General features: G+C 61.5%; 4 protein-coding genes across 4 annotated transcripts; all 4 read right to left on the bottom strand.

The window, feature by feature from the left end:
- Positions 1 to 4,911: 4,911 nt before the first annotated feature.
- Positions 4,912 to 8,094, bottom strand: LINJ_03_0440 (hypothetical protein; the record flags this gene model as incomplete). The annotated part of the gene is made up of 1 exon (XM_003392139.1): positions 4,912 to 8,094. One exon carries the CDS (start codon positions 8,092 to 8,094, stop codon positions 4,912 to 4,914), a length of 3,183 nt encoding a protein of 1,060 aa, XP_003392187.1.
- A 6,319-nt stretch (positions 8,095 to 14,413) lies between these two features.
- LINJ_03_0430 (conserved TLD domain protein) lies at positions 14,414 to 19,489 on the bottom strand (the record flags this gene model as incomplete). The annotated part of the gene is made up of 1 exon (XM_001462760.1): positions 14,414 to 19,489. One exon carries the CDS (start codon positions 19,487 to 19,489, stop codon positions 14,414 to 14,416), a length of 5,076 nt encoding a protein of 1,691 aa, XP_001462797.1.
- An 870-nt stretch (positions 19,490 to 20,359) lies between these two features.
- LINJ_03_0420 (putative 60S acidic ribosomal protein P2) lies at positions 20,360 to 20,695 on the bottom strand (the record flags this gene model as incomplete). The annotated part of the gene is made up of 1 exon (XM_001462759.1): positions 20,360 to 20,695. The coding sequence occupies one exon, from the start codon at positions 20,693 to 20,695 to the stop codon at positions 20,360 to 20,362; it is 336 nt and encodes a 111-aa protein (XP_001462796.1).
- Positions 20,696 to 21,596: 901 nt separating this feature from the next.
- LINJ_03_0410 (putative 60S acidic ribosomal protein P2) lies at positions 21,597 to 21,935 on the bottom strand (the record flags this gene model as incomplete). The annotated part of the gene is made up of 1 exon (XM_001462758.1): positions 21,597 to 21,935. One exon carries the CDS (start codon positions 21,933 to 21,935, stop codon positions 21,597 to 21,599), a length of 339 nt encoding a protein of 112 aa, XP_001462795.1.
- Positions 21,936 to 22,091: the final 156 nt, after the last annotated feature.

Raw genomic sequence — 22,091 nt, 5'->3', positions numbered from 1 at the left:
CCAGTGCAGCGACGTGCGAAAGAGGGAAAGTGCGGCGGTGATGGACTGCGCCGTACGACACGTCCGGTAGACCGACACGCACGACAACCACAACCACGGAATCTATAATCAAATCTGAGAAATATAAGAGAAGAGGAACGCGAGCATGCTAGAGAGAGAGGACACAGGCGCGAAGCCCGTGGGGAGCAGGAGGATGGGAAGGGGGAAGGGGGAAGGGGGGAGGGAGAGAAGGCGAGACGCAGCGGAGGCTCTATGAACGCATGCGCGTGCGTCGCTCGTGGGGAGTAGTGTCTAGCGGGCCGCTCTGCGTGTCTGCCCGTCTGATAGAGTTTGGGAGGGCGGCGGCGGCGGGTATCAACGACGCTTCGCGCGGGCTTCTGTGCGTCTAGATGGTGCAAGATGCGGCCACAGAAACAAGAGAATGGCGATAGGAAGGACGTGCGAGCGGCGTCGGGCGCCACTCTTCTCGCCCTGTGCCTGCTGCGCCGACTCCGCGTCTGCGCGTGCTTGGGTGAAGAGGAGAGGGGGAGGGGGAGTGTTCTATCGGAGATGGCCAGGGGCGCCAGAGGGTCGTGAGCTTCGGCTCGCAAGGCGTGGGATCGGGGGCTGGACGAAGTGGTAAAGGGGGGAAGAAGAGGGGGATGAGGGTTACATAGAGGTGGCGCGTGAAAGGAGCGTCGCGTAGAGCATCCGCCCTGACAGCGGCGAGGAAGAGGCGGCGAGGCCGCAGGACTACGTGGCAGCGCTGCTGCTGTGTGCGGTGTCCCTACAGCATACAGCGAGGACGAAGAGGAGGCCAGCGTAAAGCAGGATGCACATGCACCCCTTTCTCTCTCTCTGTGTGTGTTTATGTCGTTGGGCTTCGTCTGTGTGCTCCGCCGGTGCATGTGGACGCGTCGCCGCCTCCTCATGAGCGGCGGGCGCTCTGACGACGGCGATGATGCGGTCAGAAAATGACAGGAAGAGAGTTCAAGCAGTAGGCGGGAGAGGAGAGCTGCGGGAGTCTGTCGCGTAAAAGTCAAACGAGCAGAACTGCGGACATGAGCCGACGGAACAGACGTGCGCTGCAGACGCCGTCCATCTCTCCAAGACACATACGCCGTGCGAAGAAGAACGAGGGGGCGCCGAAGGAATACATGCGATGCGATGATGAGGGCTCCCTCCCCTTCCTACTCGCTGCCTCCCTCCGCTCCCCTCCCTTGTGCCACCGAGAGGGGCGGGCGTAGTACAGGGATCATCAGGGTACCATAAAAGAGAGGACGCGCGCGACATTGGCGGGCATCCACCGTCCCTTCGTGTTCCGCCTTCATGCCTCACCGCAGGCTTCGTCTTGCAGCCAAACTGGAGAGGCAAGCACACAAAAATGGCCGGGCGCCCGCCCGCCCGCCCGCCCCCCTTCGACAGATCCTTGCCATCGGAGGCGACGGAAACGCCCACAGCGCGGCGATCCCTTCCAAGTGCGGGTGCCGCGTCTTCTGCCCTTCTTCAGCGCCGCCGTCCGTCGCCGCCAACCACGCGTTCGCTAGCCGCACAGCGCGACCAATGTCCACCGCACCCCAGCTGTCAAGCAAGATCGCGGTGGCCGCCACGCTGCGGTAGTACATGGTCTCCAGCTCCGCCTCGACGTGCCGCGTGACGGGCACGCGGGCGTCGCTAAAGGACTCCTTCGCGTTCAACCACCGCGGCGGCGGCAGCACTACCTTGACCCCGGCGAGGCTCTGGCAGATGCTGCCAAAAGCACGCGCTCGAGCAGGACAGCGAGGACGGCCTTGAAGAGTAGCCCTCCAACCATCGCGTGCGCGACACACGCCGCCTGCGTGCCGGAAATGCCGGTTGCCGGCGCCAGCCCGTCCCACGGAGCTGCAAAGACAGACATGGCAGACGCGAAGTTTGGCACACCGGCGCGCCTGCTCGCCACACGGGAGGAGAACACGCTGTGCGATCGCAGCGACACGCTGCTGGCCACCATGCAGCCGACGCACGTGATGGCAGCAAAGGCGAATAGGGCATGACGCCGCGCCTGGTGTCGGCCGTGCTCGGCAGCAGTACGCTCTGACTCGGCCGTCGGCGGCGGCTGTGCTTGCCAGCTAGCTCCACTCCTCGCCTCTTGGCTGTTGGCGTGTCGCTGCGCTGGTTGCTGCGATGGCGGCGGCGGGAGAAGCGTATGCACCAAACCGACTCCGCTTGCGCGATGACGAGTGACAGCAGCGTTGTGCCCACCGCCGCGTGGGCGAGAGCGTTCCAGCGCGGCATCTCGTCATGCATGAAAAGCTGCATGCCCTCGGCGCTCTCGTAGACGAAGCAGGTCATCGTTGAAGTCGCGGCAGAAGCCCCCTGCTGCGATGGGGAGCCGGTGGCACCCTCAACGGTCACGTAGCACGGCACATGGCGGGGCGGGTTGGTGGCGATGTAGGCGAAGTAGCTCAGCGCCCCGGCGTGCACTAGCAGGCGAGTCTTGCTCGAAGACAACACGTAACGGGGCAGGCTCTGCCGCACAGGCGTAAACCACGAGGTGGATGCTGCTGCTACTGCGGCGGCGAAGGCAACGACGCCGCATCGTTGGTCTCCGCCACAACAGCCGCTTCCTCCTTGCAGTGATAGTAGGGATCGCTGTCGAGGACGAGGCTTATCACCTCATTCCAGTGGAGTCGACGAAGGCGCGACGCCAACGACGCCGTGGCCACCGCCGCTGAGGCGACGGCGTCTAGCGCCACGGCGCTGTCAACGCCAAAAAAGGGGACAGGGATGCGCTTGGGGTGTTCCGTGGAGGTTTCAACGAGTCCTCTTGCGTAGCTATGCATGTCTCGATTTCATCGGACAGTCTGTGTATGTGTGTGTGTGCGCGCACGCGAAAGCAGCGCTGATCTTCGCTGTTCTCACTTTTTTTTTTAGGGGGAGGGGGGTGGAGGAGCGCGTTGTCTGCCTGACGGGCGCTTTACGAAGACCACCGTCATGATAAACACGAGGCTGGCAATACGCAACTGGCATACCTGTATCCACTGCGGTGCGCGAACACCTCTTGTCGTATTAAAAGTATCGGTGCAAGCACTCGCGCGTGGAGTTCACAGTGGCGATGAGGTTGGGGGAGGGGGGATGCACGCAGAAAGAAGGTCGGGGTGGGGTGGGGCGACAGCCGAGTGTCGAGGTGATCACCGGGAGATAGAGAGGGCGGCATACACAAGCCTAAAGACGCGCGCATACACAGAGATGGAGAGGGAGTAGGAAAGCACTTCGCCGCTGTTGCCAAGGAGGTAAGACACGGAAGCGTCATTCTTCAAGTGCGACACACACACACACACACACACACACACACACATCGCCGCATGCGGGCGCGCTTCCGATTGCTGTTAGCTACTTTCTTCAGCCTTGTCGTGCTTCATACAATGCCCCGCTCAACCCCCTCCTCCTTCCTTCGGTGAGAGGAGGGGGTGGTGGTAACACCAGATACGGGTGGCCCCTCACCGTGCGTGCGCGCGCAATACACACACACACACACACACACGCACGCAAAGAAAAATCAAAGGAGCCGGTGGAAGGCGAGACAGTCCCGCCAAGTGGCTGCACGCCCGCGTGCACACACGCATACATACATACATGTGTATGCGTGTGTGCACGCGCGCGTGCGTTGAAAGCGAGACGGAAATCAGTAGAAAACAAAACGGAAAATGAAAAAGTGGCAGCGGCACACCGAGCCAGCGTAGGACGAGCGTGAAGGAGAGGAGGAGCACAAGCAGGTAATGGCGGAGCGTCGGTGCCTGGATTCGAAAGCGTGCGCGCATGCTTGTGCGCGTGCCTGCTGTTTCAACCACCCCCAAAAAATGTGTGTGCTCTTTTTTTCGTTTTCTTTTTGCGTTTAGTATTGTGAATTGGTTCGTGTCTCTGCCACTGCGGCTCTAACACTGAAGGCACGCGGACGGAGGACGACACAGACAGACAGAGGGCACTCACCACTGAAGGCCCCCTTCTTGCTGCTCATGGCGCAGCGGTGTTGGGTGGTGGGGCGGTCCCCTCCGCCCTCCCCTTCCCTGACACCGCCGCCAACCATCCACCTCCACCAATGAGCGAAACAATGAAGGAAATACGTGCACACGCCGACACGCATGCAAAAATGAGGAGACGCCGCGGAGGACGGCGAAGGGGGATGGGGGTGCCAAGGCCACGCGCGCCAGGCCTGCATCGGGGGTGCGCAGGAATGACAAGTGGCGAAGCGAGAGAAGCGCACACGCACACACACACACACACAAGCAGAGGATTTCTATGGCAGAGGAGAAGAAGAGGGCGCAAGTGGGCGTGGGTGCGTGATGGGGATGGTGATTGAGGGGCAACAAGGCGAATAAGAATACTAATAATACTGGGCAACAACAACAACGGTCAACCTGAAGAGATACGACGGCGACGACGAAGACGACACACACACACAAACATGCAGACAGACAGACACAAGAGAGGCAGTTCGTCTGCACATAAGCTTTCAGTACACACAGAGGGACTTTCCCATGGAACAGAAAAAAAAAATACACATCGAAAACATGGCGTAGGAGCAGCTCTGGCGATGCGAGACCGCTTGCCACGATACCTGCACCACCCTTCGACTCACAGAAATTTGCACGCATATATATATAGAGAGAGAGAGAGAGAGCAAGCGACGTACTTGCGCGCGGCACGAACGCAGATATGATGCGACTGGTCGTTGCGCGCTTTCAATTTTTTTTTGTTGTAAGTTCTGTCTAGCCTTGACGCATCTCGAAGCGGTGATGGACGGTAGGTGTGCTGCGCCTTGCCGGCAACGCTCCTCCCCCTCGGCCTCGACACATTCATCGCGCTCTCCCCCTGGTTGATATGCACGTGAGACGTGCGCAGGGAGGAGGGAACGCGGTGTTGACGCGCACACAAAGGATAAGCGGGCTTTCTTTACCGCGCTGCGACGCGTGCGGCGACGGAGGCAGAGAGGCGCTGGCGCTCGTTCTCGCGCATGCGCCACACGTTATGGCGCACACACCGCGATATTGTGCGAGCTGCCCTGTGTGCACTCATGGCGGTACACAGCTGCGCCGGTGGTGGCGCCAACGCTGCTCCTGTTGTTGTTGCCATCGATGGAAAAGATACAGCGGGCAGAGTTCCAGCGTGATGCCGCTGCCGCCTCTGTTGCTGCTGCTGCTGTAGCGCACTTCCATCATCGCGAGACGGAAACCCTTCACGCATAAGGGACGAGGTGGCCCACCACGAGATCGTCGTTGCCGTCGTCACGGCAGCCGCGGCAGCGCTGGGGTTGCTGCTACCCCCGGCCTCTGTTGGTGGTGCCTGCGCGGCCGCTGAGGCATCAACGAGAGCGCGGCGAATGCGTCCACTTTCGTTTTCTCGGTCACGATAGTGTAGAAGCAGCTCCAGCCACTCCGCCGCCGCCTCCTCTCCGTCAAGGGCGACGGTGTCCTGACTCACTGAGTCATCGCGCGTCTCTTCCGCTCGGCTCCCATCCCGCGCGTGCGACGGCGAAACGGCAACCGCCGCCTCCTGCGCCACAGTGTTCCAAGATACCGTGGCGTACGAGGGAGAGAACGAGACCGAAGACAAGCCGGTTGACGGTGCCGCTGCTGCTGCTGTGGCGGCCACCTGTGCCAAGGCAAACTGCGCGACGTGCTTCACGGCCTCCATCTCGAGGTCGTCACGAGCCTGGCGCGGGTTCCACTGCATCGGGGACCGCCATCCCTCTCCTGCGCTGGGGGCACCGCAGCAGGCGCTTCGTGGGGTCGTCAGAACGTTGGGGCCGGCCCACCCAGCCGCGTCGCGGCACGAGCACCGCAGCGGGGTCACGGCTGTGCAGCTGTGGAGAATGCTGCCGCTGCCAGCGTGAGAAGGTTGCGAAACCGTGTGTGTGCCACGTTGGCCGTATAGCGCCCAGTTGTGTGGCTGACGCATGCGAAGCGCCGGCGTCGTCGTTGCTGTCGCCGGTGCGCTCTGCTGCAGGTCGCCGACGCGAAACTGCTGCGGACTGTAGTACACAGAAGACGGCGCTGGGGAGGAGGAGGCCGAGCGGGAGGACACCGTAACTGGCGAGTCCATGGCCGCGGTGGCTTGCGTGGCTGCGAGCATGAGCGCATTGCCCAACGCTGTGGCACCTCTGGCCGTCGGCGCCGCGGCGGCCTCGCACTCGTCGGCGTCGTCGACGGCGTAGAGAAAGTCTGCATTACGTTGATAACGCAGGTAGGCCGAGGAGGAGGCGTACAGCAGTGCCGCGTCGTCGTCGTCGTCGTCGTCATGGACCGCCACTGCGCCGCCGCGGCCTCCATCGGCTGTGGCCGTAGCAGCAGAGACAGAGGCGATTGATGGCAGCGTCGTGCGCGCGTTGTCGTGCTGCAGCGTTGACCCGACGGATGTGGAGGCGGCGGCAGAGTTGGTAAAGCCCCATCGAGCGTCTGTCACCGTGGTGGCGGTGAGCGCGTCGCGGGCGGTCGCCGGTGTCGCCCTGGCAATCACGATTGTTGGTGTCATCAGCGCTTGCTGGTAGCCCCGCCCGGCCACCGAGGCAGCGGCGCGGGGAACCGCCGACGACGGCGTGCCGGCTGCCAGATCGGCCTCGTGTGGCGTGTTGCACTGCCCGCACGTGGCGTACGCCTCTTCGGAAGCGAAGGAAGGGGCCGATGGCGAGTGGACGCCGCAGTGGTGGTGAGCGCCATACCGACCGTGCGGTAGGTGAGGTTGCTGCTGCTGTCGCCGTGGCGTACGCGGCGCACGCGCAGGGGTGGAGGCGGGAGAAAGAGCCGTGTCAACGCCGTCGGACAGGCCGACACTGCTGCTGCGCATCGCGACGGACGCAGGCGTGGTGCGAGCGTGGCACTGCAGCGGATAGTGCTGGTGGTGACACCACATATTCGCCGCCGCGAGGCACGGCGACCTCCAGTCACCACCGCACGCCGACATAGACAGGCCGCACGGCGTGCCGGCGGCGGTGAAGGTGGTCGCTGTCGGAATCCTGTATGTTGGGCTCTTGGCGCCGTGACACCTTGTCGGCGAGGCGGCCTCCGTGGCCGACGCCGCCTCGCTGTTGTCCAAACCACCGCACCAGTCGCAGCTGTGATTCCTGGGCGAGTGGCATGCGGGGTTGCCATGGCGCTGGTGGGCGGCCGTGCCACGCTGCAGTTGTGGCCCGGATGTCGGTGGCTGCTGCTGCGGAGGTACGACGACTCGCCACACACCGTCCACCAGCTTCAGCGTGTGCAGGAGCTGCGGCTGCGGCTGCGCAGTTTTGAGCTGGTACGCCTGTGAGGTGAGCGATGACGACGCGTAGGCACCACGCGTCGCTCCTGCTGCTGCTTCACGCATACCAGCGCCAGGCATGTCGAGGTTGTACACATCATACGACGGTGGCACCATGGCCGGGATGCGCTGATCCACCGGCGTGGACAGGTGCGCCTTGTCTTCCGCTTGGTTGTTGCTCAGCACCGGCGCTGAGAGGTGCAGTTGCACGTTGCTGCGACCGCGTGTGTGTCGCCGATTATGGGCACGAGACCCTTGCCGGGCCGTGGCACTCGCTGAGTCGTGCTCTTCCAAGGCGGCGATCGACAGCGGGGGAGCGTGACGCGTGGCGGGGCTATCGCTCTGGTCAACGTGATGGGTACGCTGCTGGTGGTGCGACGCATGTGCGCGTGCGAGTCGCAGAGATACGCGGTCTGACGAGAGCGTCAGGCTGCGCAGCGGCGGCGGTGCCGGCAGAGAGGAGCGATATCGCCTGTGATGCTGCTGCTGATACTGAAGCGGCGAGGGCATCCTCGGTGAGCGCATGAGCGGTGACACCAACTCGCCGGCAGACGCAGCATCACTGCGATCCGAGTACGGTGGAGGGGCGGCCGCGCCAGCGCGAGGCGTGCGCTGCTGCTGCTGATTCGCGCGCTGCTGATACTGATGACGATGGTGGTGTGGATACGGATGGCGTCCACCGTCGCGCTGTTGCGGCGTACTCGGCGGCGACCTCAGCGACAGCGATGGACGCTGCTGCGGTGACAACGACAGGGCCGAATCCGTTCCACGCGGCTCCTGCGGCTGCCAGGAGGCTAGCGCCGGTGCCCGCATCGTTTCGTGCGCGGAGCGACCCAACATACGTCGTTCTTCACCACTGCCAGCACCAACGGAAAACAAGGACGAAGGAGGATGACGGAGAAGGCTTTGATGAAGCAAGCGCCGAGCGGCGCGGAGAAGGCCGACTCGCCGCCGACAACAGCGGCAGCCCACCCCACCCCAACCTCACGCAGCGAAAACGGAAAAGGAGTAGCAGCACACGGGTAAGAGGATAGCGAGAGCTAGAGAGAGACCGAGAGAGGGGTCAAGCGAGACGGAAAAAATGAAGCTGTGCAACACACACACACACAAAAAACAAGGAATCCCACAGCACACACACACGCAACAGCAAGAGAAGGGAGGGAGGAGGGAAAGAGGGCGAGGGCAGGACGTGCCGATGGACACGCCCGCTTTCAGGCACTGACAGTGAAGAGACCGAGATGGAAAATAATAATACTAACCAAACGAACACGCGCACGAACACCTCCCGATTCTTCACGAACCACACAGGTAGACAAGTAAAGGTACACTGAGATGCTTATATATATATGTAGGGAAGGGAAGGTGGTGGTGGCGGGGGGAGGAGACGGCACCGAGCGCGCGGTCCCCTCAGCTCTCCTCGCTCTTTTTTTTTGGGGGGGGGGTTTCGTTGGCTGCTACTGCTGCTGTTGTGGAGGCCAAGCACGTACAGACAGACACACAGACAGACCACGCGGACACCACACACGCGCCGCCACAGCTCTCTCTTCTATATATATATATATATAGGTAATAGGCCGTGTACTGTATGCAAGATTAACACGTGGCGCGGTGGCTTGCCGGTGTTTATGGGCCTTCGGGCTAAAGACGTGTCCTCACACACACACACACACACACACAGAGGGAGGAGGATAAGCGATCACGTCGCCTGCCCCACTCACGCCGCTTCTCCACACGGACGTGAGTCCCGGAGAAGATGCCTTTGATGCGACTGCGCAAAAAAAAAAAAACGGCAACCAAAAGCGCGCGAAACGCGGAACGAGAATGCGCTCAGAACTGCTCGCTGAATGCGTCGAGGAGAGTGCCAGGTAACCGCTCTGGCCGTTTATCGCCGTCGCGGGAGGGGAGGGTTACTCTATGAGGAGGAGGGGGTGGTGGGGCAGATAGCCAAGAACACACACACACACACACACACACACGAAACAAAAAAGAACGTGAAATCACAAAGACACGCACACGAAAACACAATCACACAGAGAGAAAAATGAATGAAGACGAGAGGGGAGCGCTGTAGGCAGCGATACAGGAGCGAGGGAGAAAGGGAGAGTTGATGGGGAGAGGCCGGCGCCGCAGCTAAGCGAACGCCAGCAGCAACAACAAGAGACACGATCGAAACCAAGAGAGAGAGAGGTGGTGGTGGTGGTGGTGGTGGGGGAAGAGGTCACGTAGTGGATGGCAGCGATAAGCGAGATGGAAAGCCAAACCAACAACGGCACGCAAGCGACAAAGGCAAGAGATTCAGAGGGCCCCCAAGTGATGCGGGAGAAGGGAAAAGGCGGAAGGGCGCGTGTACACTGTTTCTGCACGTATATATGTATATATGCATGTGCGTATGCGTGTGCGTACGCTTGCCAGCAAGGGAAGGTGGGTGGGCGGGACTGCAAGGGGGCGCCACGACAAGGATTGAAACACACACACACACACACACACACACACACACACACACACACACACACACACACACACACACAACGGCAACGAGAGTGCAGTGAGGTACAAGAGCACAGAAAGACAAAACCAAGAAAATGTGGCGCGCAACACAGATACAGGCACTGAAGGAGATGGTGAGAGCGAGAGTGAGTGAGAGATCGACAGCGAGGCGATCAAGAGCGTCACAACTATACGACGAGACTTGATGAAGACACGGAGGCCACAAATGTATGTGTAAAGCGAATCACACACGAGATGAGTTCTATGTTGCCAGCCGGAGATGAGAGGCGATGCGTCCTCGAAAACAAGGAAGGGAAAAATATAGCGAAAAAAAAAACAGAGAAAAGGAAGAGTCGGTATTGATGAGCGTGTGCGCGCCAAGACTCACCAAAGACGTAACATACACACGCACGAAGGTACTCGCGAACACGACTCGATCAAGTGCAACGAAATCAACAACCGCAACAACAAGACGCCCACACAAACCACGATCCACAACCTTATATATATATATATAGAAGGAAAAGAATACTTCGACGGGAGGTGTCCTCGTTCTCTAACTGTATGTGCGCTGTCTTCGTAAGCGATGAAAGGATAGAGAGGCGAGTGGGGGATGCGTATATACGCCGTGTGCGTATGCGTGTGCGGATAGTTCCGCACTTCGAAAAACACAGACACGCACACAGAAGAAACAAACACAGGTAAAATGAAACAACACGTGACGAGCCGATCCGCGCGCACACACACAACCCAACGAGAAGCCCCAAAGCAACAGAGGCACCGTCGAGGAATCGGTGAGTGGAGGTCAATACGAGTTTATGAGGCGATCAAGGGGGGAGGAGGAGGATGCGTGTGTGCGTGCCTTTACGTGTGTCTCTATGCGTAACACGAAAGCGTGCGCCACCACAGGGAAGGAAGAGATAAGAGAGAAAACACTCAAGACAACAACGACAACGATGTGTGTGTGTGTGTCTGTCTGTCTGTGCTAATTTGTCAGGGTGTGACACACATACACACACACACGCACATCAATAAATAAATACGCGATCACCGCGACTTCTTCCCTTTCGGTCGTGGAGCTGCTGCTATATGCCTTGCCGCTTGGTCCGTCAGACTCAGCCGCCACGATACTTCCTTTTTCAGCTCTTTGGGTATGGCCTGCTGCACACTCACGCGCACGTCCAACGCGACCACACACCGAATAGTTCGCGCAATGCCTGACTGCGCGCGTGTACGTAATCTGCTGGATCCTTCGCGGGATTTCCTGCTATCGCTTCCGCCCACAAAGGTGTCTAAAACAGCAACAAACAGAGGAAGCTGGACCCGATGCACGTTTTCTCTCAACCACTTTCCACCTTGCTTCTCTTGCGGCGTTCACTCGCGCGCCGGTGCGCGGTGCTTGCTGGCCTGCGCCTCTACGTGTGCCTGTGAGTCACCGCTTTATTGATGTACCGTTTTATTTAGAAACGTTGTGTGTGCGGCTCCCCGGTCGGGCGTTGGTTCGTTCTCCGTTCGACGCGGGTATATATATATATATGAAGGCAGGCAGGACGCGAGCTGTGAATATTCAAGAATGAAACAACCGAAAAGAGAGAGGCAACGAAGAGGCGCGCCTGTGGGTCGATGCAGCACCCACACCCAGAGCCAGACAGGGCCTCCTCCTCCTCTTCTCGCCCCTCAAACACACACACACACACACAACAACAACAACAACAAAAAGAAGCGGAAAGGGCACGAAAACAAAAAGGCGTGGAGGGGGAAGGGGCTTGGCCAACAACACACACACACAGAGGGATATAGGAAGACGGAAAGGTGATGAGGGGGAGGGAGAAGGCGGGGGGGGTGATGCGGTCGGAGGCGTCGCGTCCGTTCTGTTGTGCGTCACTCGAACTTCCACGCCAACGAAGGGAAAAGGAAACGAAGCGTCCGCGGCCGGCAAAAAAAAAGACGTCTGATGATGCCGACACAGTCCGGCTCTCACTGGGCACGGAGTCGCCACACACACACACACACACACAAACTAATATGAGGACGTCGACGACGACGCGTGTGGGGCAACAACGGCAAGCGGTTGAGGAAGACCCTGAAGAGACAAGGGAAAACAACGAAACGAAAGCGAAAAACAGGACGACGAGAGCAGAGAATAGCCATCAAAAAAAAACCGAAAAAAAAAAGAGGGAAACCACACTAATAGAGAGCTATATGTAGATATAGATAGATGGATGTGTATATATATAAATAGGTGGTTAGATATATCAATAGATGTATATATATATATCTAGGCAGACGGCTATATATCTGTCTATTGATATATATATATATATCAATAGACAGATAGACTGATGGGTAAGACCAATGAATTCTGATGTTTCTGAGATACTCTAACACACACGGACACACTCGAGAAGCAACTCGCCGTCTCTGCCTCCTCAACACCAAACAGGGAACGCCGCGCCAGCTGGTGTCCTCTCTCTCTCTGGGCGTGTGCGCGTGTACTCGTGTGCTTCCGTGCTCGTCACGGCGACGCGACACGTCTGCACAGAGAGCAAGATAGCGGGGGAAAGGGGGGAGGGTGGGAGGTTTACTCAGCGCGCAGTCAAGATCGAACTCTGCCCGAATAGCTCACACGCACACGCCCGCATACACACGACAAGCCGGTGGGGAGGGGGATGATGCGTGCGTGTGTGCGCGTCGGTGTAATCCAGGAAACGAAGAACAAACACACGAAAGCGGCACGTCCGTGAGTCCGTGATATTGAGCGGGAGAGAGGAAGAGAAGGAATATGTAGCGTGTGTGTGTGTGTGTAAGAGATAAATAAGGGCCTGCAGGGTGGTGATGGTGGCGGGGCTGTTCAAAAGGGAGGGAGTGGAAACCGTGCGCTACGATGCGTGACGCCACCACCCCAACACCATACCCCCCGTTTCCGTTCCGTCCCTCTGCGTGGATGGTGAACTCTATCGATGAAAAAAAAAGCGGGCCGGGAAACAGAAAAAAAAAAGAAGAAGCGAATGATGGAAGAGAAGACGAAGAAATAGACGAAGAAGTGAGGCGACGGGCAACGCGACAGGCCGCGGGGTGGTGGTGTGGTCGTGCGTGGGGGCGTCGTGAGCTGCGTTGGCAATGACGAAAACGGACGGGCGCCGACGCGGCCACTGCCGCGGTTGTCACGAAAGGAAACGACTGTAGATACGACTGCTTGGCTGTGAGGTGTCTGACAAGGGCGTGGGGGGGGGGTGGGGGGAGGGGCGGGGCGGGGCGGTGAGGGAGAGGGAGAAGGTGAGAGGGCTCGAAATCTTCAGCCCGTCGCACCCCTCAGTGATCGATCGATAGAAGACCCGACCAATGAACCAGTGACGGTCGATCTACCTATTCGGTCCTCTTCCGTTTACTAAAAAAAAAAGGAAAAAAATAGGAAAAAAAAACGAGATTATGAGTTGTGGGCTGTGCTACGCGCGCGTTCTCTCTCGGCTTTGTGCGTCTTTCGCCGGTGAGATTTCTGATGTCGTATGGGGCTGTGAGTGAGAGAGTGTGTGTGTCTGGGCGTGTGTGCAGAGCTGCTTCTGTGCGCGTTGAAGTGGCGAGAGTTGGGGGGGGGCGCGCGCGCACACGTGCGTGAGGGAGACCAGAGAAGGCCGAAGAGGCGGAGAAAGAGATGGAGAGCGTGTGTGCGTGTATGGGGAGCATTAAGAGGAAGTACGAGAAGGGGCGGGGGCGGCGGGCGGAGAGGAGGGGGCATCGATCTGACGACACGCAGGCCCACACAGGCAGATACACACACCCACTCACACACACCGACGCAGCAGCTGATGGGGTCGGTGCTCGTGTGTGCCTGCGTATATCATCATGTCTCGTAACAGGATCAGACGTCGTCTTCTGTTGCGTATTCGTTCTCCATCTCCCCCTTGCCAGAGCGCATACCTGCACACACAGACGTGTGTGCGTGTGTGCGCTGTGGCCAGTCGTCCCGCACAGCGCCGTGCTTGACTCCGTGCCACCGCGCAGGCCCGCAGGCAAGCGCACGCGCGAGAGTCAGCGCTGCTCGTGCCGAGCACACGCACCGGATGCAGACCAAGTGGGTGAGTGAGTGAGATAAAAGGAGTAACCGAGAAAAAACAGCTGCAGCAAAGGAAGAAGAGAAGGATCCGAAGCCAATCCGTGGCAAGCAGCCACGAATATTCGGGGAACACACCCTCATCCGCATACACACATGTGTGCGCGCACACACACACACCTGATGAGAGAGCATCATCGAGCCATGGACCATAAAAGAGGGAGAGAGGCGACGGCCGCGGCGGCTGTGGCGCCCGTCGTGGTGGTGGTGTTGGAGCGCGAAAAAAGACATCGTGATACCACAGAACAGAGCACTTCCGCCGAGAAATCTCCACAGGAAGCAGCGCAAACAAAACACGTAGAGAGCGAGAGAGAAGGGAAGAGAGGTGCTGGTGTTGCTGGGATGTCGAGGGTAACGCAAACAAAAAAACAGCATCACTTGTCTCGATAGCGATCATCAGAAAAGGTCGGTGCCGGCGCTGATTTCAGTTGCATGCGTGCGCGCGTGGACGCAGCAGTCGAGGTTGGTGGGCCCTTCGCACCACGAACGTGCAGACATGGTACCCACAGTACTACATACAGCCGCAGAGAGATGCACGAACACGCGCGCTCGCAGAACGTCCTACGCGTCCATCACAATGACCTCCACGTTCAAGACGCACAAACTTTTCTGCCGCCTGTGCATGTCGCTCTCGCCATCGGCACCGTCCCCGGCCGCTTCGCACGGAGTCGACACCCAGGTGCTCAGCGGCGGCGACGCAAACGTGGCGCACGCGCTTGTCGCACCGTGGCAGAGGGTGTCGTCAAGGTAGATGCTGCTCCCGCCGTCACCACCGCCGATCACGATGGACGTGGCGCGGCAGTTGATGTACTGCGTGTTGCTGCGAGTGGCGCGGTACACACGGAGCTGCGGCCCCGCTGAGGCAGCGGACGCGCCGGACGCGGTCGCTTCGCCCCCGACAGTGCCAGGCACGAACAGCTGGAACACAAAACACTCTTGACTGCCGTAGTACCGCCGCGACTCGAGTCGCAGCAAGTCGGAGAGGAAAGCGCCAACGAAGAGTTTGTTGTGGCAATGGTGGCGGCGGCGGCCACCATCGGTTTGCCTGGGCGCATCCGGCCGAGCTGTAGAGGAGGACGTGTCGGCGTCGGCCCAAGCCTCTCGCACGCCGGCGTCATCCTCGGAGAATTGCAGCGTTGCCGACGACGGCAACTCCAGAACGAGCAGCATCGGCTTAGAGTTCGACGGCGTGGTGGACACTACAGAGTTGGCGGCGTAGCCGGAGAGGCCCTGGCGCTCCGCCTCACGGCGGCAGTTGGAGAAGAGCGTGCTTAGGCTGATGCCATGCATCCGCGTACTGTAGATGACGCGCCACGGGCTGTACTGCTGCAGCAATGGCAGCTCGTTGTGCAGCAGCCGCCGACACGCACGCGACAGCACCGACACGCCGGGCGCACCTGCGGCGTCGTCACAGCTGTAATCGTCGTCACGGCCGTCACCGTCGTCGCCAAGCGCCTGCTCCCGCTGCTGCAGAGACTCCACGAGCTGCCGCGTGCTCTCCTGCGTCTCCACCGACGTCGTCGTGAAGGCTGAGAAGTCGAGTGAGACGTCGGGCGTGTAGGCTGGTGGGATGTCCCAGTCTACATCGAGCAGCATCCCAGCCGCCTGCGCGTCTTCGTGCATCGCTGCCGCGGACGCGGACGTGGTGTCCGTCGCAGCGGCTGCCGTTGCCCTGGACGCGGCTGGCGAAGTAGTGGTGCCCGTAAAATGCCCCCTCAGATCTTGAAGAGGCTTTCGCAGCTCCTCATCCGTCGGTATCGTCAAGGTGCGCGTGCACCACAGGTCGGAGAGAACCGTGTGTGCCCCCGAGGACGGTGGCGGCGCGGACGGCGGGGGTACGCCATTGCACCCCCTCGCGTCCAGCCCCCACGCGTTCATCTTACCCTGCTCATGCGCGACGGAGGCGTGCCAAGGCCGAGCTCCGACAAGAAGCAGGGACGGGTCTGGCTGCACCGCGGACATGCCTATCGTCCTCGGTGGTGCCACCGCAGCGCCAGCTACTCCTGCAACCCTTGCGGGGGGCGATGGCAATGCCGTGGCCGGCAAGCTCAGGGGGTAGCCGCCGCGCTGCGCATCCGCCAGAGCGCGTGCGTAGTAGCGCTGCGTCTCGCCCTCGCGTCGTGAGCGCCACTGCAGCCACCACCCATCGCCAAAACGGCCCCGCATCGCCGTCTGTAGGATGTGCATGGCCTTGTTCAGCTCCTTCGCTACAAGGCCAACGTGGCTCGCTGTGACCGGCTCCAGCGTGTGCAGCTGCGGGTACCGATACAGCAGTGCGAGTAGCCGCAGGCTGACGGCCTCGCTAGGGGATCGGCTCTGGAGGTGGGCGGCTGCCGTGTGCACCACCGTCGCCGACTGCGGCGGCGACGGTGGTGCTTCTTCTTGGCTCGCAGGCGCTGCGGGGGCGAGGTAGAGGTCGTTGACGGCGTCGGCGAGGCCTGTCAGTTCGTTCTCTTCAGCCAAGAGCGACACCGCGATGGACGAGGAGGACGGCAGCATCATTTCCGCAGCCCCCACCCCCCTCGTCTTGAGCGCGCACCCGCGGCTTCGACCAGCCCGGCACGGAAGCGACATAGACGGTGCATCGCCGTCGGCCCTGCCGCGGTAGGCGCCGGTGGTGCTTCGGGCGTCCGCTAAGCTGCTGTTGTTGCTGGTGACCGTTGCGGGTGATCCAGCCGACCACGGCGTCGCCTCCCCGAGCTGCACTCGTTCTTTGCTGCCACCGTCCCCCGCGGCCGCGCGATGCTCGCGGCGCGCGGCGGCGAGACGCTCTGCATACCCGCCACCGCCTTCCCGTCCACGCAGCGGATCACCGCCAGGCGCATCAGCCATGCTGAAGGACGGTCGCACGTCGTGGTGGTGATGCCTACAGCCGTAGTTGCAGTTGTCCCTGCTGCATGACTGCAGGGCTACACCGGCGTGACCGAAGTTGCCGAGGTCGCGCCAGTTCACCGCCGTCTTCCTCATGAGGCCGAAGAGCTCGCCAGCGACGCTCTGCACGGAGGCTGTGATGGTCGCGGATGCCGATGCTGGTGAAGCGTGTGCGTGCAGCGGTGGCGTCCTCTGCGGCGCCGCCGCTGCAGTGACAGCAGCAGCAGGCGGCCTCGTCCATGCGCGGCGGCGCTCCTTCTCCTCATCTGTGGCGCGTCGTGTGCGGTTCGGATGACTTGGGATAGACGCGGCGGCGGCGGCCGCTGCTGGCGAAGATGATGGTGATGGGTTGCTCATCTCAGCCTCCTGATGGCGCTCTGCCGCGGCCACGCCGCGGCACCCCATGACGCCGTGGTACACCTTGCTAAAGAGGTAGCGAGTGGAGTAGTTGAGCGTGCTGCTCAGTAGGTTGCTCACGAGAACGTAGGGTAGCTCAGGTGCCAACAGTTGCGCCTCCGCGGTGTTGCTGTCGCCGTCGCACGGGGGCGGGATGCCATACGATTCGAGTGCATAGAGGGTGAGACAGCGCCCATTCGTGAAGGCGCAGACAACCTCGTCGCACGCGCGGCGAATGGCGCGGTCGGTGCGCCGCCGCTGCTGCTGACGTGAAAGCCTGCGCGGTGCATCCTCCGCACTACCCCCACGTCCGTCCGCCGCCAGCGGCGACGGCGCGGTGGCGATGCCAGAGGCGAATTCGTCCAGTCCGCCCTCTTCCAACAGCAGCTGCTGGGCCCGCTTCGTTATGAAGAGTTCGATGAGGAGGTTCGCAATGATGAGCAGCTCAGACAGCCCGCCGTTAGTCGTAGTCGCGGTGGCTGAGGCTGTGGTGGCGGCTGCCCCTCTGGCCGCAGCTGCTGCTTCGTCCGCTCGCTGTCGCTCCTGCTGCTGGCCGTACTTCCACTGCTGTGTCACGAGAGCGCTGCTCAGGGCGTACATGACGTAGAAAACGTCTTCGGCTGTCTCGCAGGCGATCATGAGCCCGCAGAGGTCACGCAGCGCGCTCGTGCGGCGTGCGAGGCGGCGGACAAATCTGGCGAGGGCAGCCGTTCGTGTCTCCGCATGCATCGCTGCTGCGTCGTCGCCCACACTGCGCTCCTCCGTCCTCGACTGCGCGGCAGCCGCCACCGCGTCCTTGCCCACGTTGCCGACCTCGAACTCTGCCGGGTCGGTGAAGCACGCGGCCAAGTCGGTCATGGGCAGCGGCCCGCCAACCTGAGCAAGGGCAGAGAGCAGGATCCCTTGTCGAGGTGGTGGCACAGCTGGACTGGAAACGACGTTCTCCTGCTGCGCGCCACTGGAGTGGTTAGTCTGGCCGGCGCCTCCTGACGGGCTTTCCGTCGCTGCCGATGACCGCGATGGCCGGCGCGAGGACGGCGACATGTCTGCGGCGCAGCTCTCTGCCAACACCGCCGGCCAGCTCAGCGCACAGGCGCGGTCGCCACTCTTCACGCTCTCCTCTGGGGGCTCTCTGAAGGCAGCGGCCTCGCCACCGCGGCACAAGTCGTTGTAGAGCTTCCACAGCCGTCGCACGTCCATGACGGAGAGCCAGTGGTGCGCATCCTCGATGAAGCCCTCGTTCCACAGCGCGCAGGCGACGTCCCAGAGGAGGGTCGCGAACAGAAGCGAGAGTGAGGTGGAGAAGGGCGCAGCGGCCGCCAACGACGGGGCGGCGTCGCTGTTGCTGTTTGGACTGCCAGTCGGCATGTCTCTTCTTCCGCCAACGGGCATCGGCGATGCCGCGCCGGGCGGCGATGGGGTCGGCGACGACTTGAGAGAGGGCAGCAGAGGCAAGACGGCAACGGTGCTCATCGATGGGGAGTCGTTCACTCCAGTAGCAGACGGCCAGTTGCCAATGCTGGCCGCGGAGGTAGTGCTTGCGACTTGCCGACGAGCAGCTGCCCCGCCGCGTGCAGGTGATGATGCTGCCGCGTTAGGTGAGCCCGTCAGGGGTACTTTGCAGATCGTCTCCAGTGTGGCGATCGGCAGCGCATCTGGATGCACCTTGGCGAGCAGACAGGCGAGCCACCGTGCGGTTGCGGCGTCGTACCCTGGCGTCGAGTCGTGTGCTGTTGGGCTGGCCGACGACACCGTAGAGGCGATACTGGCGCCGTCCCGCGCCGCTGGTGGGGTCCGGACGTACTGATGCCGCTGATGCTGTTCACGTTGCTCCTTCTGTTCAGAGTACGTGCGCTCCTCGTCGTAGTCATCCTCGCCCAAGCCAGGCGGCAGAAGCGTGCCCATGTTTGCCAGTGGATCCACCAGCTGCTCGTGTGTTGCACCAGCGGAGAGCGGACAGTCGTGCGGGCCACTCCCTGCAGCGCCGCGGCCGGGGCCGCTGCTTTTACGGCCGTCATCGCCGGCGACGTGAGGGGAAGCGGCATGAGCGGCTTTGCGAGTCTCGTAGCCCATGGCGAGCGCCAGCAACACGAGCTCCTCCAGCAGGAAGCACTTGCGGAAGATGATCTTGATGACGAGGGCGTAGTTGTTCGCGGCAACGGTCGCCTTTCCGGCGGCCGCCGACGCGACGGCGCTGCAAAGGGAGAGCTGCAGCAGCTGCGTGTCGGTCAGCTGCGTGGCCACCGGGGGCGGGGACGCCGTGGACGTGGAAGCCTGACTGGGCGGGCGGCCACCAACGGCGGTGCCCGGTGGCACTGCCGCGGTTTCGGCGGCGTCACCACCCGCCGGGCCCGCGCTCAAGCGCTCCATCGCTGCAGCGAGAGTGCAGGAGCGGTCCCTCGATGTCTGCGCAAGCGGCCCGCGAGGCGGTAGAGCAATGCACTTGTTTTCCCTCTCCGGGTGGTGGTGGTGGTGCGCGCCGCACTCGATGACACTGGCTCAACGACGACGCGGAAGGCGTCCGTCAGCGGCCGATGCGTGAGGAAACAAGGTTTATAAAGAGGCTCCGCACGCTTTTTTTTTTGTGTGTGTGTGTGCGTGTGTGTGTAGGTGGGTGGGTGTTTTGGTTGGTGGATCGTGGTGGTCGTGACCGGTGAGACCTATATGTGAGCGAGACGGGAGAGCAGAGGCGAGGAGAAGCGACATCAGCAGAGCTGGAGACGCGCACACACCCGCACAGATGTGTAGGCGAGTGTGTGCGTCCGACTTCACCACATCAGCTTCAGCATTGTGCCGAAGCCGTGAGTCGAGGTTGGGATGGGGGAGGGGTTAACGACAGCGCGGGCTGCGGATAGAGTGCGCAAGAGAAGACAGCACGGTTACCCTCCCCCCGAAAAAAAATTAGAGGTGGACGACGCACCCCACTTCCGATTGCCAACGGCTCGCTCGCTCACGCTCTCCGGCCCGCGATGCCGCTTCGTCCGCGGAGCGAGAGCTGGTGATGCAAGCCATCACGCGTCCATCGGACCGCGTCTTGTGAGTCGTTAGGGCTCGCAGAGGAAGGAGTAACGCACACGTAAATAAAATCGAAAAGAAAAAGAGAGCAGCGAAACACACGCACACACACACACACATATATATATGTGCACGCACAGAGGCAGCGCTCACGCATGCTCGGGTGTTGCAGAGCATGAGGCAAACAACCATGTGCTCGCATATGCCGGTCATCATGCGGGGCGCTCAGTCGAACAGACCAAAACCCATGTCGTCGTCGCCCTCCTCCTCAGGCTCGTCCTTCTTCTTGTCCTCCACCTTGCCGCCGGCCGCTGCAGCGGAGGCGGCGCCCGCCGCCGGAGACGGGGCGGACGCGGCCGTCGGGGCCTGCGCGGCGGCGGCCGCCATCAGCGTCTCCACGGACTTCTTCTCCAGGAAGCGGGCAAAGATGATGGGCAGGGTGGGGCGCATCTCGACGCCGGCCGCCTTCACCGCCGCGGCGATGTTCTCGGCCGAGGTGGGCAGGCCGGCGTCACTCAGCATGAGCGCGGCGTACGTGCACGCGAGGGTCTCAGCGGACATGGCGATGATGGACAGTGCGTAAGGAAGGTGTTCCTGTGATGACGTGCTTGCGGGAGTGTGGTGCCACGTGTGCGTGTGCGCGAGACAGACATTACGAGCAGAGAGAGAGAGAGATCCGTATTTGGGAGGGGGAGTGAGAGATGAGGAAGACCAGATACATCGAGAAGGTTGTGCATAACAGTGCGGGGACACCGGCGCTTGCATAGAGACAGTGGCGCGCACGCATCCCGCGCGACCGAGGTTTGCACAGAGGCATCCATGTCGACGTGGAGGGCCATGCATGGACGTCACCGCTGTGCCGGAGAACGCGCGCACACGCGACAACGTCTCGTCGTCGTGTTGTGTGCGTGCGTGTCTTCTTCCTCCAACTCTCGCTCACTCGCGCGCGCGCACGCTGCCGTCGTTGAATTCGTGGAGGTTGCGTGGGTGGGGTGAAATGACGAAAAGAAACCCAACGAAGAAGCGAAGACGCGATGGTGACGCGAGGACCTCTTTAACGACGCCGAGCATCATCGCCATCGCACGCGACACGACAGGTACGCGTACGCCCGCGTGTGTCGCTGCGTCTGTGCGTTTGATGGCGATGATGCTCGGCGTCGTTAAAGAGGTCATCGCGTCCCGCGCGCCACCTCTGCTTGTGGGCGAAAGAGAGGCCGCGAGAAAGGTGGCTGGTGTTGCGTTCTGGCGCGCGCGCGCGCGGCGACGCCTTGATGCGATGGCGTTCATCGAGCAGGTGCGACAACAATCAGCTCGCGCTACTCGACACGGGACCAGAGGAGGGGGAGTTGGAGGCGAGGCAGGGATCAGCCAGCGCTTCCCCTTCCTCTTCCCTCCTTCTCTCTCGCTCTATACCCAAAACAGAAGATTGTCCCGCGAGCTCACAAGAAGACGCGTACGGCGCTCAGTTCGAACAGACCAAAACCCCATGTCGGCCGTCGCCTCCTTCTTCAGGCTCGTCCTTCTTGTCTTCCACCTTGCCGCCGGGCCGCTGCAGCGGAGGCGGCGCCCGCCGCCGGAGACGGGGCGGACGCGGCCGTCGGGGCCTGCGCGGCGGCGGCCGCCATTCAGCGTCTCCACGGACTTTCTTCTCCAGGAAGCGGGCAAAGATGATGGGCAGGGTGGGGCGCATTTCGACGCCGGCCGCCTTCACCGCCGCGGCGATGTTCTCGGCCGAGGTGGGCAGGCCGGCGTCACTCAGCATGAGCGCGGCGTACGTGCACGCGAGGGTCTCAGCGGACATGGCGATGATGGACAGTGCGTGGGGAGGGGTGTAGAGGGGGGGGCAGGGCGGGCGCACAGATAGGGCTACCTCAAAACTGAAAGTTTTGTGAAGAGAGGCGAGTTACGAAGGCGAAGGATGCGGGCGGGTGCGTGGAAGAGGGAGCCGCCGCCCGTT

The sequence above is a fragment of the Leishmania infantum genome, chromosome 3 (genome assembly GCF_000002875.2).
Source record: "Leishmania infantum JPCM5 genome chromosome 3".
Lineage (NCBI taxonomy): Eukaryota > Euglenozoa > Kinetoplastea > Trypanosomatida > Trypanosomatidae > Leishmania > Leishmania infantum.
Note: the sequence above shows the minus strand (reverse complement) of the source record. Positions and strands in the feature narration are given on the sequence as shown.